General features: G+C 30.4%; 1 protein-coding gene across 3 annotated transcripts in view; it reads right to left on the bottom strand.

Annotated features, from left to right (window-relative positions):
- Positions 1-670: 670 nt before the first annotated feature.
- The window catches only part of LOC132945021 (transcription factor 21), a 42686-nt gene continuing 24395 nt past the window's right edge, over positions 671-18961 (bottom strand). For all 3 annotated transcript variants that reach the window (XM_061014629.1, XM_061014627.1, XM_061014628.1), the window contains exon 3: positions 671-1042. In XM_061014629.1, coding sequence (XP_060870612.1) covers positions 893-1042 — 150 coding nt within the window. In that variant the 3' untranslated portion in view covers positions 671-892. The remainder of the gene's footprint in view (positions 1043-18961) is intronic.

Below are 18961 nucleotides of genomic sequence, written 5' to 3'. Positions count from 1 at the left end.
CTTAAATGTGGAAATAATCAAATAACCGAAACTACGAAATGTTATAATATTATTTTTAATGAAAAAAAAATCATTCTAATGATTATAGGTAGTGAATAAAACAATTTAAAATCGTCGTATGGGTAATTAAAATACAAATTCTATCAAATATTGTTAGGTATAGGTTTTTTTTCTTACTTAGTAAGTAATTAAATTTCGAGAAATCAATCAATCGTTTTATCGATATAAATGAGCACGTGTAAGTTAATATTAAAAGCATTTTTTACAATGCGACGTTTCAAACGTTAAAAAAAGCATTATAATTCACTTGTAGCTCGTTAATATCTCTGATATTTTCCAAATCAGTAGGTAGCACCACGGCTTTAGATAGTACTATCTAAAGCAGTGGGTATAGCACATGTTCATTGGCTGATTATTTTATCTAAAAACCCTCGATATTTGGAAAAGGCCATAGGTTAGACAATCTCGTGTTTCGATAAAATAATCACTCTGTAAATATCTTACACGTCGGATGATAGGTATACGGACGGTTTTATAATTATTATTTGGTTACTCGGATTCCATAATATTATCTTATTCTATAAAATGCCTAATAGTTCATCGTGTCTAATAGAATGTCCACCTTATTGTTATATTATCGTGTGGTACACATTCTCGTAAAACCAGTTGGTATTGTTTTTATAGTTTTTATTAAAATCATTGTACAGTTTATTTTAAATTACGTGTAAATCCATAAATTAATCGTCAATCGATAAAATATATAATACGAATAGAAAAAATATTTTACATGTGCACATATGTCCATAGTAAATAATCATGATAATATAAATTATTTTGTTTTTAAGTACCTAGGTCTATATTGAATAAATTAATATACACGAATGACAAATATTCACGAGTTGATCGACGACTTGTAGTAAGTACTGTCGTAAGTTGAATACGATTTTTCTTCCAATGTATCATTGTAACAGTCGTATCTGTAGTCATCATCGTCAGCCGATGAACATTCTTTCGCAGTGTTGTGTACGTTGTACGGCCATGTCTGAAATGAACAATTTAAACATAGGTAAAAAAATATATATATTTGTGTGTGTGTGTGTGTGTGTGTGTGTGTGTGTGTGTGTGTGTATGTGTGTGTGTGTAATACATATTTTAGGCACAGTAAAAGGAGATAATTGAACAAATGACGATAAATTCGCAGTCGTTGCAGTACCAATGACAATATAATAATGATTATCTATTTGCAGTTAATGTATTAATGAGAATCGTCAAATTCCTAACGAAAAAAAGATAGGCATTTTTGCTAAAGTTTGTGGCGCCGCAGGACACTCCTTAAGTAGCACAAAAAATTTAAAAATATGGTCTTTAAGTATATAATTTAGGTGCCGGAAAATACGATAATCGCCCTTCGCATTCATTGCTGTCGGTAATTATGGACCTACTGCAAATACCAATATAATGATTATTGGTTTGCCGGTCAAGTATTAACGATAATCATCAAATTCCTAACGAAAGAATAGACATCAATGATAATAGAATTTTGTATCTCCAAAGGACACTCCTTAAGTAGCACGAAAAATCTCAAGAATTTGAAAATATAATACGGTCTTGAGTATATTTAAAAACTCGTCTATTTGTGCCTATATAGAAAGTTTAAAATATTACTGCTATAATACCACTATACCAGTATGTACTCTTAAAACCTTCTAAAATATGGCATTACTGTAATAGCAGTAATAATTCCAATGGTTTTTTATAAAAATGAAGTGGTGTTGCCCATTCGGACAATGTCAATTTAAAGCTAATTATTTTAGATAATTATTTCCATTTTTTACAAATTCACGTAGTTCCACATTTAAGCATGGCTATGGAACAAAATGGTGTTTACAATGTCTGTCCGTCAACGTGTTAAATAAACTTGATATACCTACCTTTATAATTATACCTACTCTAAAAAGTTGGTGCAAAAATTATAAAACTCCTATATGTACATTTTTAATGCATAATTTCTAAAATAACTTATGGAGATTACAAACGGACAATTATTTCAATCAAAATGGACCTGATAACGAGATAAGACCTCTGAAAACTGATTTGAATTCGTTAATATGTCTACCTCGGATCGATCAGGCAACTTTTTTAAATTTTATTTTTAAGCTCCAATCAATTTTGTTTTAATACTTGAAACTTACAACATTTTAAATGTTGATTATTGGAAAATTAAATTAAGTACCTTAAAATTAAGCCTGATCGATCTCAAGTAGACATATTAAAGAATTCAAATCAGTTTTGAAAAGTCTTATCGCGTTATCAGTTCCATCGGAAGGGTTGACGAAAAGTACATACAAATGAGCATAAATTGTTTACCATTCACGCGCCAAACGCCGAGACGTGCGCGTGCAGGAGCGCTCCGCTATTTTATTTGCCCACACTAATGATCACTTACTATGCACACATTTACAAGACCCTGCATGCATACAATTGAAAAATTGCCTGTTTTGAACTCATTAAAAACTGCCCGTTTGCAATCCCTCTTAAACATAAATAAATAGCTTTAAAAATTTTTCTTAATATTATTCCTTATCTAATTTTTGTTTTATTAAATTTCTTATCATATATAAACAAAGCAAATAAACGAATATAAGTATATTTATTTCATTACAACAACTTCCAAGTTCCAAGCCCCAACGTTATCACTAATACTCAAGCATTACGGACAACGGTATCTACCTACCTACGTAATAAAACCAATACGGAAATATCCGTTGGAATCGTACGAAAGAACAAAATAATAAAACCTTTTTAATAACACTAAAACATCGATTTTAAATCGATTATTTCTTCATTTTTTATAAAACAATAGTTAAATCTTCGAATAAAAGTAGGTAAATAATTTTTAAATTTCGAAGTAAAACATTTTTGCTTTTATGCTATAGTGACTAAAATTGTTTTTCCCATCGCAAAAATATCTCTTTTTCAAAATATGAGGGTATTCATTTAGGGACGGCACAAACTTGTCGATGGATATTTGAAAAAAAAACGTACATCCTGTCTCATCGACAGACGTTATATTTTAACAATCGATTGTGTTAAACACGTTTCGTATATACCACGAACCAGACCCTACCTAGGTTTAACGCTTTGTGCGTATAGTAAACTCCTACAAATGGAGGTAATCTCCTTCATAGACATAGTGTTGACTCCTACAAACGATGGAAAAAATAATAGGTGGTAAGTTTTTTAAAAAAAGTCAAATGAATTTTTAAAGGTGGACAAGTGAATACCGCTTGTACCGCTATTGTTTCCTCCTATCATACTTATATAAATTATCAAATTTAATAATGTCCTCCAGTTTGAATCGTTTAATTAATTGATTACCATACATTATTAAATATTAAAAAACCAAATGACTTATGTATATAGGTAAAAATATCAAAATTATGTTAAAAAAGAAATCAGTAGAAAAAAATATGTCTTCGTATTTTCGACATTAAAAATAAAATATATATGTCTTGCAATACATCAATAAATATTAGGTATACAAAAATCAATTCAGCTACCTACCTATATCAATAAAAACTTAAACAATAATCAAATTAAAATAAATCATTAAACAAAGTGTTTGTATTTTATCTATAAATATATATTATTATTTTCAACTAATAATTTTTAGCTATTTGAGCTTTTCAATTCCAAAATCGTGTGTTCAAAATTTCAAATAAAATGTTGGAGTGTAGGATATTACCCTGTTTTTTTTTCAGGTAAAAATTTCCATTTAGGAGTTTACACTATCTTTGATTTACAGGTAAAAAGGTTATTCGTGTAGGAGTGTACATTTGACCGTATATACTACCCATAACAGCCGGCGAACGGACGCATATCCCATTAACGTGACGACGGGTGGACAACCATTATGATATGGCAACCTTGAACTATACACACCGAAGACACACAAGTGTAGAACCCTAATAATATAGATAATATTATATAGGAATGAATAGGACACTCTTATATTATATTAACAAAAAAAGGGATCGCAGGAAATGTGGTCCGGAATGTGGATGTGACAAAGACTACTTTAATATTGTTATATCTGTGTGCGAGTGTGCGACACAGCATTAAAATGTATAATATAAAATATAAATATTACCAGCTACAACACTAGAAATACAGTTACATTTTTTTTAGAAAATATTCTCTCAAATTATTCGATTATTTCTCCGACTATAATATGCTAATGTCAATATTGGTTATTCTGCCAATATAATATATTATATATTTATATCTACTCATTATCAAACACGTCATAATTATAACTCAATTTCATTTGGTAATATTAATTTTCTCAGTTCTTAATTATTACTATCAATTATTTATGTATATAATATATTGTATACGATACTTTTCCTATATTGCTATATTGCATATTAATACGATTTATAAATTTTTTTTATGTACTTATACCCATGACTAAATAAACAGGCATTTGGTAAAAAAGTTATTATTTTACTTTTGAAACAATTGAAGATAGGTAGCCATTATATAGAGTTTATTTTTGTGAAAATGTTGATTTTTCAACAATTTATTTTCATCAATCTCATGATTTTTAATATTTTTTTTAGTTTATAGATAAAACAGCAACAAATTGGTTTTTGTCTGGGCGGTGAGTCCCCCTCCACGGCTAATGGGTATATCCTCACGGATGCTGTATGCGCAGAACGATTTTGCTGACATGCATTTTTATTTAGTCATGCTTATACCTATATTATTTATACATATTATATACAATGCTGAACCAATGTTGCATACTAATGCACTTTATGCATATTTTTTTAATTATTCCTATATTTATCAATATATTATCAACTATTATTATAACACAATATTTTTAAATGGAATCTTTTTTTTACATACATTAAAAAAATAAATAATATTATAAAAATACTTTGTATATACTAATGTGTGGCGGCGGTGGGTTCATTAAAAAAAAAGCAGACCTCAAAATAGCTGAACTCTTAGAGTTCTTATTAGAATATGAATTTCTCAAACAATTGAAAAATAATGTACAAGGGGGGAAATATGATAATTATCCATGAGCGTTGATGAACCTTGCTACGGCTCTGACTTATAGGTACCTACATAATTACATTTTTAGGATATAAGACAATGTTTTAACATATACAGTATTAATTTTATTTATCATATATAATTTATAAAATAATTCTTATAAATAATTTATATTTAATTCAATTTAACGAGCCCGTCAATCCCCAGTACTATTGGGGATTTTTTTTACCGAATATTTTTTTTCCTACAGTCCTAACTGACGATCATCTCACAGAACTATTCGAATTCACTCTTACATCAATGCCGCCAGATCTTTATAACTTTTCATCGAAAAATACCTCAGCGCAAAAATATTTAACGTATCTTGAAACATTTATTATTACAATTTATCTTAATTTATGTAGGTACTCATATTTATAATTTATATTTTATTGTATATTTTTAGTTAATTTAACTATAAAACATTTTTTTTTTCAAAAACGTAAACCAAAAATATTTACAATTTTACATGCATAATAATAATAATAATTAGTTAATTTTGATTTTTATAAATAAGACGCGAGCTATTGGCCACCCTAAATTATATTATATGTATACGATATACCTATTGTGACGTGCAGAATTTATGTGAATTTATTAAATTTATTTATTAATTTAAGTGACACTATATCGGCGGTAGGTGGTCGGGTGACTTTAACGTTCTATTTATAAATGTACCATACACAAATCGCCTTTATTGTAGAGATAATACTTGGCCAGACGTGTTGCATTTGATCAGTAGTTGTATCTATTCGTTCACCGAGTTGTCGTTAAGTAGAATACGATGCATGCGCTCTATTCTGTATGATTCTAATCATCATAATAATATATTTTTGTATTATTTCATAAAATCTATATTATTACTGTCGTAATAATAATTATTGAACACTGTGTTATGTTATCTATAACATGATATATTAAATAGAACAATATTTTTCAAAAATATGCATACCTATTATAATATTTAGAGAATATATTTATGATTTTGTCTGATCAACTGTTGGTTTATTAACGATCGTTTTATACAGTTTTAAGTACTTACTTGATTTTTTTAATTACATTGAGATAAATTTTAAATTATTAAAATGTTCAATTACAAATAATTCATGGTAGGTACTTACATAAAATATGAATAAAGTAACCTTCAATAATAAATAGTATAGTAGCATGAATTCAATGCTCGTCAACGACAAATAAAAAGAACAGGAAGTCTTCTGGACAAATACCAAAATATTTTAATACTTTCAATAATATCGTTTTAATAGTTTAGAAATAAATGAATTAATATAATATAACAGATAACTCGATAAGTACGTAGCTACTTAAGGTTCAAATTCACTTAACATTGTATATTGAAATAAAAAATATATCATTATTGAAGTTTCTTGGAAATGTTTAAGGAATGCTGTACAAATATCTGTTGTGCACACATTGGGTTTGGTCTTTAGTATACCCACATGGCCACATCAACAGCTGGCAGACAGATGCACATTGTATTGAATTAATAATGACACGGGTGGACCGTGGACCCTATTGATAACCTCGAACTAAATTCTCAGAAATTCAATATAATACATAGGGACATTATGTACCAATGATTTACTACCGATACATTAATATAGTATATGTAGCGCATCGTGATCGCATATTAACTTATCCAAACTACCCAAAAATTGGTCATTTATAGAATAACACTCTAATGTAGCGATAGTTTCTGGTGGGGCGATGTCGAATCGGTAGACGCCGGCCAGAGGTCCGTTCAGTCGCAAACAATTCACGTGCGCAGGCACTCTATACATCGTGTGTTTGGTCAACGTGTGCTCATATAATCTGAGATCATGGAGTGGCAAATAAGGATGAGATTCAACGAGGCATGGGAGGCCATTGTTGCCAGTAAGCGCAGTAACAATATTAGTTTAAGCCACCATCAATATCTGGACCGGCTCAGAAAGGTTAGACGGCTCAAGAGTGCATGGGAAAAAGGCCTTGCGAAGAATTCGTTGAAGAAACACACATTACTTCACAAGTATGATATTGTTATAAAGGGTGGTCGTGAATGGTTGGTGAGGCCGTTGCCACAAGAAGGGGTAGCCCCAGACCAGTACCCTTCGTACGTGACCAACGAAGAAATGTTCAACGTGCTGCACGAGGCGTACATAGACACCAACCATGGAAGCAAGGATCTGATGTACAAACGAATTCGCGGCAGGTACTGTAACGTGACGATGGAAGCAGTAATTACGTACCTGAAACTAAGACAGCCGGTCGAGGTGAGAACGATATCCCCGGGGAAGGAGCAGGGGCTGTTGCCGGTGCCACCGTCATTTCAATCAACCGTAAATGGTAATACATCGGTCTACTTCGGATTCGTCAGCATGCATCGCTATGCCCGCGACGGTTACACGTGCATCATGGTCCACTGGGACACCAACACCCGGTTCACCCACATGGTGCCGCTCCAGAGCATGGATCATGTGGATGTGGCCGTCAGTTTGTCGGAGATTTACGCGAAGGTTGGCATTCCGAATTTTGTCGATGCGCCGTACGATAGACCGTACATCACTTCGATCATTGATCACATAAAATCAGTGTGGCGTGGTGGGGATTGTTGCATCACGATCAGAAGTTCGGGCGACCAGGCCGCAAAAGCCAGAGGATGGAATATGGTACAGGCGATGATGGAGCCGTGGAAGACCAACGTCAATTTTCAGCGCAACTGGCCGTCGAAGCTCAAGTACATACAGCACATTACGAACAAAAAGAATTTTTCCGGTAAGGTTTATTAGCTACAACCTTATACCTACACTGCCGAAACTTTTATTGGTTAGAAAATATATGTATGACAATTTATTGGAGGTCCCTTCATAAATTTTTCTTAATTATATACTAATTTAAAAATATCGAAACTACATAAGCACAATTTTTCCTTATGAACTTTATTTGTTGAACTTCTAATATTAACGAAACAGAATATTTAAATAAATAGTTATATTTTTACTTTTACGGTTTTAGTTATTTTATTGTAATTTAAAAAATAATTATTTGTTAAGACTTGAAGCTTGTGCCATTACGGTGGTATATTATTATTTACTATACTCTATTCAGAATAAGACGATACCAAGTGGCCACGTTCAAAACCGGTTTTGCTACATAAACCTGATGTGCTCTTATTCTGAAAAATATTTAGACTTTTTAAGCTATGAACTACACCATGCATTTATTTAAAATATAATAATAATAATAGGTACCCAGTGGCGTATCCAAGATTTTTTTATGGGAGGAAGCTAAGTATACAAATATAATATGTTTTTTACTTACACTTTTTTTTATTAGCCCCCTTGACCCCCTGGTTACGCCACTGTAAACACCTATATGATAATAATATGATATAAATATCAAACTACCTACTAATTATTATAATATTATAAAGTATTAAAAAAAAACGGGTAAGTGGATGTCACTCTGCTGTACAGTAGGTTACAAGTGAGTCAATGTATAATGGATTGTATTAAACTTGAATTCAATGATATAATATCATTGTATAAGAAAAACGATTCTGAGCGGAGACGGTTTATCAGTCTGGATTTTTTTAATTTTTATTATTTATTTTTATTATAGCCTTTAAGTTGAATCAATATTATAATATTATAATTTTTTATTCGTTGCTACGGTGATAAACAAATCGTTAGCAATTAAAATCCCATTTTAAGCGATTTTTTGTAATTTGTCAGTAGTTTTTCCCGTGGCATTAAATAACTATTGAGAAAATCGAAAAATAACCTATTCAAAGTACCATATTGATCCAATTTTCTAAAAGATAAGGTACTATATGTTAAAATCGAAGCAGTCCTTCTGGTATAAATTTCGTATACAGAACATAAAAAAAAAATAAACACCATTGTAAAACCATTAGCTTCCTCGCTCCGCTCAGAATCTAAAATAATGATACATAATATGTATTTATTATAATAACTAGGGCTTGGAATTTAATAGATTAATTACTACATCAGGGAAAAAAATTATCGATTATTTATGATTGTTTGGCAATCAAATTATTTACGGTAATTTCATTAATCAATTAATCGTCAGAAAAATCCATTGTTCCTCAACAATCGTCTTGCTCCAATAATAATATATTAAATGCAATTTTGTTTGACAAAAATGAATTCAACCTACCAATAGAAAAACACATTTCTTATATAAATATAAATAATAGACCTATAAGTACGGTAGAAACCCACCGGAACCGAATACCTAAGAGCCGAATCTATTTAGCAGACATGATAATGAGCTGAAATTACAATAGGCCGATGAATATAATATAACAAAATAATAGTTTATATTGATCAAATGTTACGATTACCTTAAAATTAATTTGATATCGGGCAATATAAGTTTTTAAGAGAATCAAATTACCAATCTAGTAATCGCTAAGTTGATTTTATTTATTTATTTAGCCCATGCATTTGGGTTCCAGCTAACAATCACGTCGGATAATAGAAGGCGATGTCTATGGATTCGGAATAAAAATTATGATAATATAGTATCCTCTCGAATCGTATTTTGTAGAACCTTACGTTCCATCGTCGAAATCAAAATATATTCTTGTGCGCCTAGATTATAGCCCCCTCCCTATTTTTTTATTACTATAAATTATAATATGTATATAATAAATAAATCATACATCTTAAAACCCATAACTTTAAAATATAAAATGTACATTAATAGTTATTATAATATTAATATTATTAATAGTGTTGTTAAATCATATCAATAAATTGTTATTTTGTAATCATGTAGATTGTATAGGTATTACAACTATAATTGTATTCTCTTTTTAAGACAGATTTAGTTTTAGATTTTAGATTTCTGTATGATATATGTTGGATCTGTATATATTAAATATGTATTGTTGTATAAAAAATAATACATACCCAATTGCCATATTTTTTATTTTTTTATTACTACACTAGGTATTGTATATACATTTTAAACATATTATCATATAAAGTGTTAAACGTTAAAACTGTAAGTTATTTCAACCAAAATGTATGTAATAATTATTATTTGCCACTGTTATATATATCTAATCATGTATTAAATGTATTAATGTTTTTCAAACTTTCAAAAATATGCATATTATAATTTAAAAGTATATAATTTATTATTTTGTCTGATTATTTTTATTTTAACGACCGTTTTGTACATTCTTTAATTCTCAATTTTCTTAATTGCATTGAGTTAAATTTTAAATTATTAAAATATTCATAAATAAATTAAGCAAGTCGTCGATAAATTAAATATGAATAAAGTAACGTTAAATAAACAGTTTACTACTGTGAATTATATTCTGGTTAACAATAAATGAAATATACAACAGGAAGTCCTTTAAGCCAATAAAAATATATTTTAATAGTTTGATATTGTGTTAATGCTTTAGAAGAAAGAAATATTAATATAATATGATTCGGCATTAGAATTTCAAGTGCATTTAAAACTGTCGAAGTTCAAACTACCGCATTGAATAATCCAGATTGTAACTATTTATTTTTAATAATACAAAGTTCTTAAAATATTATTTAAAAAAAAATCAAATCGTAAATAAAGCCGTTTTAAGAGTGTAATAGGTATCCCAGTACAATCTTCGGAACCGTTGTTTTACGAGAACTTTCCATATCCAACTTTCCATATTACTATTTTAGTCTTTTGGTTCAGAAGTTATGTTACTGTAATAAAATAAAATTAGTTTTTTATAGATCGCAATTTCAACTGACAAAACTCATATAATACCCACGTCCTACGTATGTTATATCTATATTAAATATGATTATGTTACAAGAACACGGAACCAGATTTATTATTCGAAAGCAAATGAACGAGCTGGTGTGTTTTAAACAGGGAAGTAAAAATGAGAACAATATATGGATTTTTAGTGTAGAACCTCATGTAGGATAAAATTATGAAAAGCCGTAGGAAAAAGAGTTTTCGCTAAAAAGTAAATATAATATACTCAAACGAGAAAATGTCTGGCGCACATACGTAACATTGCATATTATAGGTATATAGTAGGTATAGGTACACTATAATACACAGTCACACGTGCGCGCACGATCGGGTACAATACAATAGGTTGGTGGGTGGGTGTGCGGGTAGGTAGGTAGGTAGGGTAGGATGGGGTAGGGTAGGTATTCATATTCATATTCGTATTATTATTATTATTATTATTATAAGCACACCGATCAAGCGTTAACGCTACACGTACTAGCTGCGCACGACACAATAACATTATACTTGTGAAGAATATATAAGGGTATACAGAGTGATTTTCCAAGCATGATCACACTTGTAAAATGTTAGACAAATGATTTTTTTTTAAATATTGACGTATCTTGATCAAAATCCAAACGAGTAGTTTCTGAATTATTAAGATGCACATAGTATATTATACTAAGGATAACGGTTCTACAAAAATATTAAATTAATATAATATTTAATTAAACGTAATTATTAAACTCAGATGATTGTTACAATTTTAACGAATTATAAAAATATGTTGATCAAAATAATTTATATTGATTTTTAAATTGATATACATACGTAACTCAATAAATACATTTTGGCCTTTGGAAATTTGTGGTTGTCCGTTACACCAATAGGTTGATCATGACGTAGAACAAAACACAAATTTGGCTTTTCTGCAGAGTACGAATATAAAACATACATAGGCGAATGTTAAGTAAATGTTAATGTTTGTAGGTACGTATATTTAAATTACCATTTCTAGAACAGCTTTCAGTCGGCGATTGATTTTCATTTGAACTATCTGAGATACAACCAAGGTGTAATGAAAAATTTGGACAATTTATGAACTATTTTATTTAAAATTATATTAACAATAATTATTATTTATTCCCACCTCAAATGTTTCCAAAAAAAAAATGTGATAGTGTTTATCGTTTAATTCATAATATAATAATTATGTAACTCGTGTAAATCCTTTACCACAAAAATTATGATAACAATAATATTATATTTATAAAAGGGGACCGAGTGGCTGAACGGTCTAATGCGTGTCGGTTGCGACGCAGCAGGCGCCGGTTCGATTCCTTGGTCACAGGTGGCATTTTTCTTCGGGGAAGTCACGGTGTCCGGAGAGCAGGTGCCGCCATCCCCTACCCGGGCATGGCAGATACCTACGGGTGTCCAATCAAAAATTCTGCCAAACACAAACACTCACGTGTAAAAACCCACCATTTCAAAACCCTAATACTACCACAATACAACCCTACTAACATCTAATGGCCATAGAAGCCGGGCTTCAGGATCAATAAAAAAAAAATAAATCTTTATAAAAAAAAACATTCACAATTCATAATGAAAACGTATGTTTTATAAAAAAAACATATTTAATTTAAGAAAAATTTAAATTTCTCTTTTCCAACTTGTAAAACACCTATTTTTTACCACAACATCCAATTTTTTTTTTTTTTTGATAGGTTGTCCTAAGTCCTGAAAAACCGGTAACGGAACTGTGTCGCAACTCCCGCCACAAAGTGGACCTAACTTGATATCCGCAATTGGTATTTTTATGACGAAAAACGTATCCGCAATCGTTATTTTTATAATATTGACCTGAGAAATTCGTCCGTAACTATAGTATGCAGCCAAGATAAAATACAACGTATAGACAAACAAATTCAGAAATATGACCACAATATCCAAAATCCAATATATATAATAATTCGCTACCTATGAAATTTCAACCTCACCATAATAGCAGACAATGTTTAATATACAGTAGAGTCCTTGTATTTATAATAATAACAAAAAAAATGTATGCCAAATAAATAGGTAATTTTCCTGTGGACTAAATAAAATTCAATTTAAATATTTTGTTTTTTGTGTTGTAGTAAACTATTATTTATTATTATTATTTAGTATACCTAATAATATTGTAATAAATAAAATATAGGTATTAGGTAAATTACTTGTAAGTTGTAACGGAATATGACTTTAAACAATTTAATAATTATATTTTGAACCCTCTAAGTTTGTATAGTTAAATAATCATTTTGAACGATTTTGATAACCAATGTGTTTACCAAATAAATGTCCAGAGAGCCAACTGTGAGAATTCAATGGGTATCGACTACCTGACACCTGTGTTTGGGAGCCAATTTTATTGCGCACAAAAGAAGTAGGTATCAAACGGCAAATGCCGTGGGATACTCCCTTAAACAGCTTACAACAGTTTAAGTATTTCAACATAATGTCCTTATTGATAATAAATATAAATATATCTATTGACAGCCAGTAAGAGCAGCAGGGTGCACAAAACCGTTACCTATTTAATATAAGAATAAATATAATACAGTAAGTATTTCTTTACACGATATAATGTTTGTATGGTTATTATTTTCATTTTATTGAGCATACTAACTACTGAAAAATGTATGTTATTCAAATAACATTTAGTACATCCATTGTTAAAAAGCTGGTAAGTGGATGTCGCTCTGCTGTACAATAGGTTACAAGTGACTCAATGTATAATGGATTGTATTAAACTTGAATTCAATGATATAATATCATTGTATAAGAAAAACGATTCTGAGCGGAGACAGTTTATCAGTCTGGATTTTTTAAATTTTTATTATTTACTATAGATTTATAGCCTTTAAGTTGAATTAATATTGTAATATTATAATTTTTTGTTCGTTGTTATGGTGATATACAAATCGTTAGAAATTGAAATCCCATTTCAAGCGGTTTTTCGTAATTTGTCAGTAGTTATTCCCGTGGTAATAAATAACTATTGAGAAAATCGAAAAATTACCTGTCCAAAGTACCATCTTGATCCAATTTTCTAAAAGATAAGGTACTATATGTTGAAATCAAAGCCCTTCTTCTGGTAGAAATTTTACAACCCACCTTTCGTAAAAAAGTATTAGGTATACATCGAAATATTTGGATCTCTGAGCCGGCATATTATTACGTATTGTTCAAAACATTAATTTTGTTAAAAATCGATGGATAAACGTCATGACGTATAAATGCACGTGTCATATATTTTCTTCTCTGGTGGTTTTTGTCTTGCGCCGCAACACCGCGCCGAATTCGTTCCGACACGTCTCGTCGGCTGTTTATTTTAGTTTAATATTTCGGTTTTTGGTCCATCTGCCACCCCTCCGCCGCCGACGAATTGACGACAACGACGACACGATTGACACACCATCGTCGCGCTGCCGCCACCGCTGCTGCCGAGAAGAGATGTGACAAATTGCACCTGTCTGACGACCATTTGTCTCTTTTGGCCCGGTACCCATTAGTCAAACTCAAACACGACTATTCTTCGCCACCGTCGGTGGTATTTATAATTTTTTTTAAAAATCTCAGCCACCGCTCGTCGCGAAGTCGGCGGCGCGTTGTTTTTCGTAGGTCGCGATGACTATAATATTCTTATAATACCATAGTGCGATGTCGTAGCAATGTTTCAGACCCCGCCCAATCGATGGTACTTTGAATCGAATCGAAAAGTGTACCCACACACGACACACGAATGCATTGTATACCAGATACCTATACAATATTATTATATTATACGGACATGACGAACCGTAGGACTACTGCGGGGGGAGGGGGTATGTTTTAACCTTTGGTCCACAATCAGAATCGTTTTTCGTATACAATCATTGAATTTAAATTCAAAACATCCATTACCCAATCGACACCTATAATATACAGTAAAGCGATTTGGCACTTAACCACCTTATTTTTTTTTTATCTCAAATATTTTATTATCTGTGAAAAATGAAAAAGGCATTCTAGTCGATGCAGAAATGAGACTTTTTTTCGTTTCACGAAAAGTAGTGATTTTGACTTATTCCCTTTCACCCGCGCACCGACCATGCGTTATTGTATTATACATATATACGTAACACATGAATGTACGTGTTACTCCGACAAGTGAACAAAAACAACTCGTCGTCTAGTCGGTTAAGTGGACCTAATTTTGTCTCTCTTTATGTTATCATTATCTCTTTTTCTCAAAAGAACGTGCCAAAAACTAATGTGTCCTTATACAAGCTACAGAGCACTTATTCTGTTTTCTTTTCATCTACGGGTTTTCATCTAAAACCCTATCCAAGACGTGAAAACCCGAACGTGAAATAACACTGCAATATAAGCTCTAATATAAGATATGTTGGTCTTTTATCAATTTAAAAAAAAAACGTTAGTTTTGGCTAAAAGTGTACTTAGTGGGTTTGAGATTTTTGACGGTTGGTTTTAGACGCAGAAAATAAAATCAATTATTAATTCGTTATAAATTACGAAAATAATATATTCTTATGAGTTAATGATTAATTAATTATCCAACGTTAGCGCATCGCCTGCAGAGACGGATCTATCGAGATAGGTACTATAGTAATGGCATTATACCGTTAATACAGTAATTACATTTCTGTAAAATGTCAATATTTACGAAACTTTCACGTCGTATAAAAATATAAAACCGCATTTGGTTTACGGTATTTTTCACAAACTTACTTTTAACAAGGGATAACTTCTGACATAAAAAATAAAGAAGTTTGATCAAATTTTCAAACGTTTGCTTTTATTAGTTACTCGTATTTTATAGTATAATAAAAATATATATCGCCAAGAATAAAATTGTCACTGGTACATTTTAATATGATGGTACGACAATGAAAAAGAAAACTGTCTGAATTGTAGTTTTTCGGATCAAAGTTTATTATTAAAAATTAAAATTTAATAAGACTCGACTATTTGTAACAAATACAATAACGAGTAGAACATAAATGATTTATAAATTATATGAGTCCAAGGACACTTAGGAGAAAATCGTTATAGCCTTAAAGATTAAGCAAATTGGCATCTTTAGTCGATTTTTCCTTGATTAAATTTGAATATTGTAGCTATTGTTTGATTTGTGTTTTATGTATGAATAATTGCCTACGTTAAACGCCTTATAATCAGCGTACATGATTTTCTTTTATAATTTGTCTAAACATCCAACTGTTGTATTAAACGGTAAACGCATAATGTAATCATTACCTGCATTTAATTTTAATGCTACACAAAACAAAACCTAAATCATTATGTGCGTACTAATTAATTTTTAATTAAATTAACGAAATAACAATATTCATTATATTATGATATCTTCGAGTTATACTCGAAACGTCAGAAAATCATATAAAATATTATTTCGTTGGAACTTCAGAACTTCAAAACTCGTACCCGTTATATTATATTATTAAATTATGAGAAATTTCAAGAAAAATTATTACGTGAACGAAATAATAAAGTGAATTCAGTAAATACCGATATTATGGTTTTGTTTATGTTTACATTAAAATATAATATTATGCAATGTTCGTATACAGTTTCATAAGATTGAAGCGGATTGAAGTTCAACAAACTCCTTTTTTATTTTGAACTTCGTAACTAATAAGTATCATATTCAATATTGTTGAAAACACAAACCATCATTTTGGAAAACAACATTATCGGAAAAAAATCAATAAACCATTTCAAAATGTATGTTCGTAATATTTAGAGATCTGTAATTTGGTTTTCATTTATAATTCAAGAAAGTAGTCGCTTTTTCACTCCGTTAAATAATTAATACAGCCGGAAACGGTGTATATGATAAACACGATATCAACGAAATAATAATATTATAATACAAATACTCAAATAAATTAACGATTATATTATTTACTATTTGATAAAAAAATGTGTTTAAAATTCGACATTAATTATATAGTTATTATCGTAGTCGGTTCCAACGAATGTTTATTCGTGTACGGTGTTTGTAAATAATTACGTTTAAATTTCGGGCGATACGCAGGACGTAGGTGTACAAAATACTTTAGTTTTGTATATTTATTGTAACAAACAAAACCCGTCGTTATAGCCACCGCGCATGTGTGCGCTGGACGTGTAAACATAAATTAATTTTTGAAAGGTCGTGGGAACGGTGGCGGTAAAAACACTGTGGCCCGTGGGTCATGGCGACGAGACTAACCTACGAAAAATGCAAGTGACTATATCGAAGGGGGCTCGATAAAACTTAGACCATATAGGTCACCCGTTGCTAAAAAAAAAATAAAAACACGGCCGAAATGGGAGACATCGGCTTTGGCAAATAAAATATTAAATAATCATTAAACGGTCCAAGTCCAACCGAATAACATTCGAAAGACAAACAACAATCAAATCGTGTCTTAAAATGATTTATTCAGATATTCAAATGTAAACGGGCGCTATTACTGCTCGAAAATATATATAATATAGTAAGCAGTAACACAATATACATATTTAATAATGTTTTGATACAATTGCTATGCTGCTCGTGGGATTTCAACACTTAGTAAACATTAAGAGTCTAAATACAAATTGTTATTGTTATAGATATAATAATACAATATTATTTAGATTGTTTCGCAGAGCAAAAAAAGCTAAGCGACAGAGCTAATAAATTTCAGAAGTGTAAAAACTACACTGTAGATTGCACACAAATGTGTAATGATGATATCAGTTAAACCCAAAGTAAAAAAAAAGATAGTTAATAATTCGTTACTCGACAGTCATCCCGGGATACAAACTAGATCTTAATATTATCAAACGTATTAAACGATTAACTATATGTTATAAGTTAAAACTATTAAGTACCTCTATACATTAATATCCCGATATTGTACAATTTATCGTTTGCCTGTGTATGGTATACATAAATATAGCGATTGTACATCGTATAATTTTAAGCTTCCGTTAGTATGTTTACTTTCAACAGAATAGTATAAGACCTATTATAATAACATACTTATTAATTGTTTTTTTATTGATCTGAATACAAACTCGGCAGCATTAATGCCATTTAGCTATAGTTAAGTACTTAATTTCTAGTATCAGTGTATGCAAATTTAAACTATCCTAAGATTATAATATTAATTGTTGATTAAATTGGTTACATTTAAAAAGCTTAGAATGTTCTTGCTCTGATCAGGGACGGGACCAAAGTGTAGCGCGAGGCTTTCTGTCACGTGGAGATTTCGTCGATCCTATTGATATCGTTCACAATCCGTTAATAAGTGCTTTACTGTGCTTTACTGGGTACTTATGTAATGCCACAATATATTTCGCATATTAATATTATTCGTGTAGGATACCGTGGATTGTTGAATACACGGTATCCTACGCACTTGTACATTTTGTTGTTCAATATAATATATTTACGCAAATGTAAATATGTAGTTGTATAATATATATGTATCGATTATAATTTATGTAAAAATATTAAATCATTTTAAAACGATTTGTGTAGAGAAGACAGTGGTCACAGTTGTAGTACAGTGCCTACTGATCGTGTTTCAAAGCATACAGATAATATTATGAACGTTTAGAATAGTGTAAAAGACGAATGGATACAAAATGTCTATAAATAAAAAATTCAAATCATGTTTGTCTCTTCTCGAAGAATATAAGTGTCTACTGTCTACTATACGTTTAATCTTTCGACTAAAATATATCTTTCCATAATTATTTTAGTCCCCGTAGGTTTTAATCACATCATGGCGAAAATGTTTGTTTGTGTGCATCGTTACAGAGAAAAGGTGTAATTTTTTATTCACTCGGAGAGTTTAGTTCTCAGGTAAATCGGTCATTTCAATGGTTTCGCCGAGTACGGTACAAAAAAACAAAAATAACTTTTACATTATGCTTCAACGGCTAATTGAATATATCACTTGAAATGTATATCTATTATTTTCCACGTAAGACTAGGATTTAAGTAAAGAAATATATTTTCATGTTTAGTATTGAAATATATATA

Source organism: Metopolophium dirhodum, chromosome 5, assembly GCF_019925205.1.
Source record: "Metopolophium dirhodum isolate CAU chromosome 5, ASM1992520v1, whole genome shotgun sequence".
Classification (NCBI taxonomy): Eukaryota; Metazoa; Arthropoda; class Insecta; order Hemiptera; family Aphididae; genus Metopolophium; species Metopolophium dirhodum.
The sequence above is the reverse complement of the archived record's forward strand: the minus strand, read 5'-3'. Positions and strand labels throughout refer to the sequence as shown.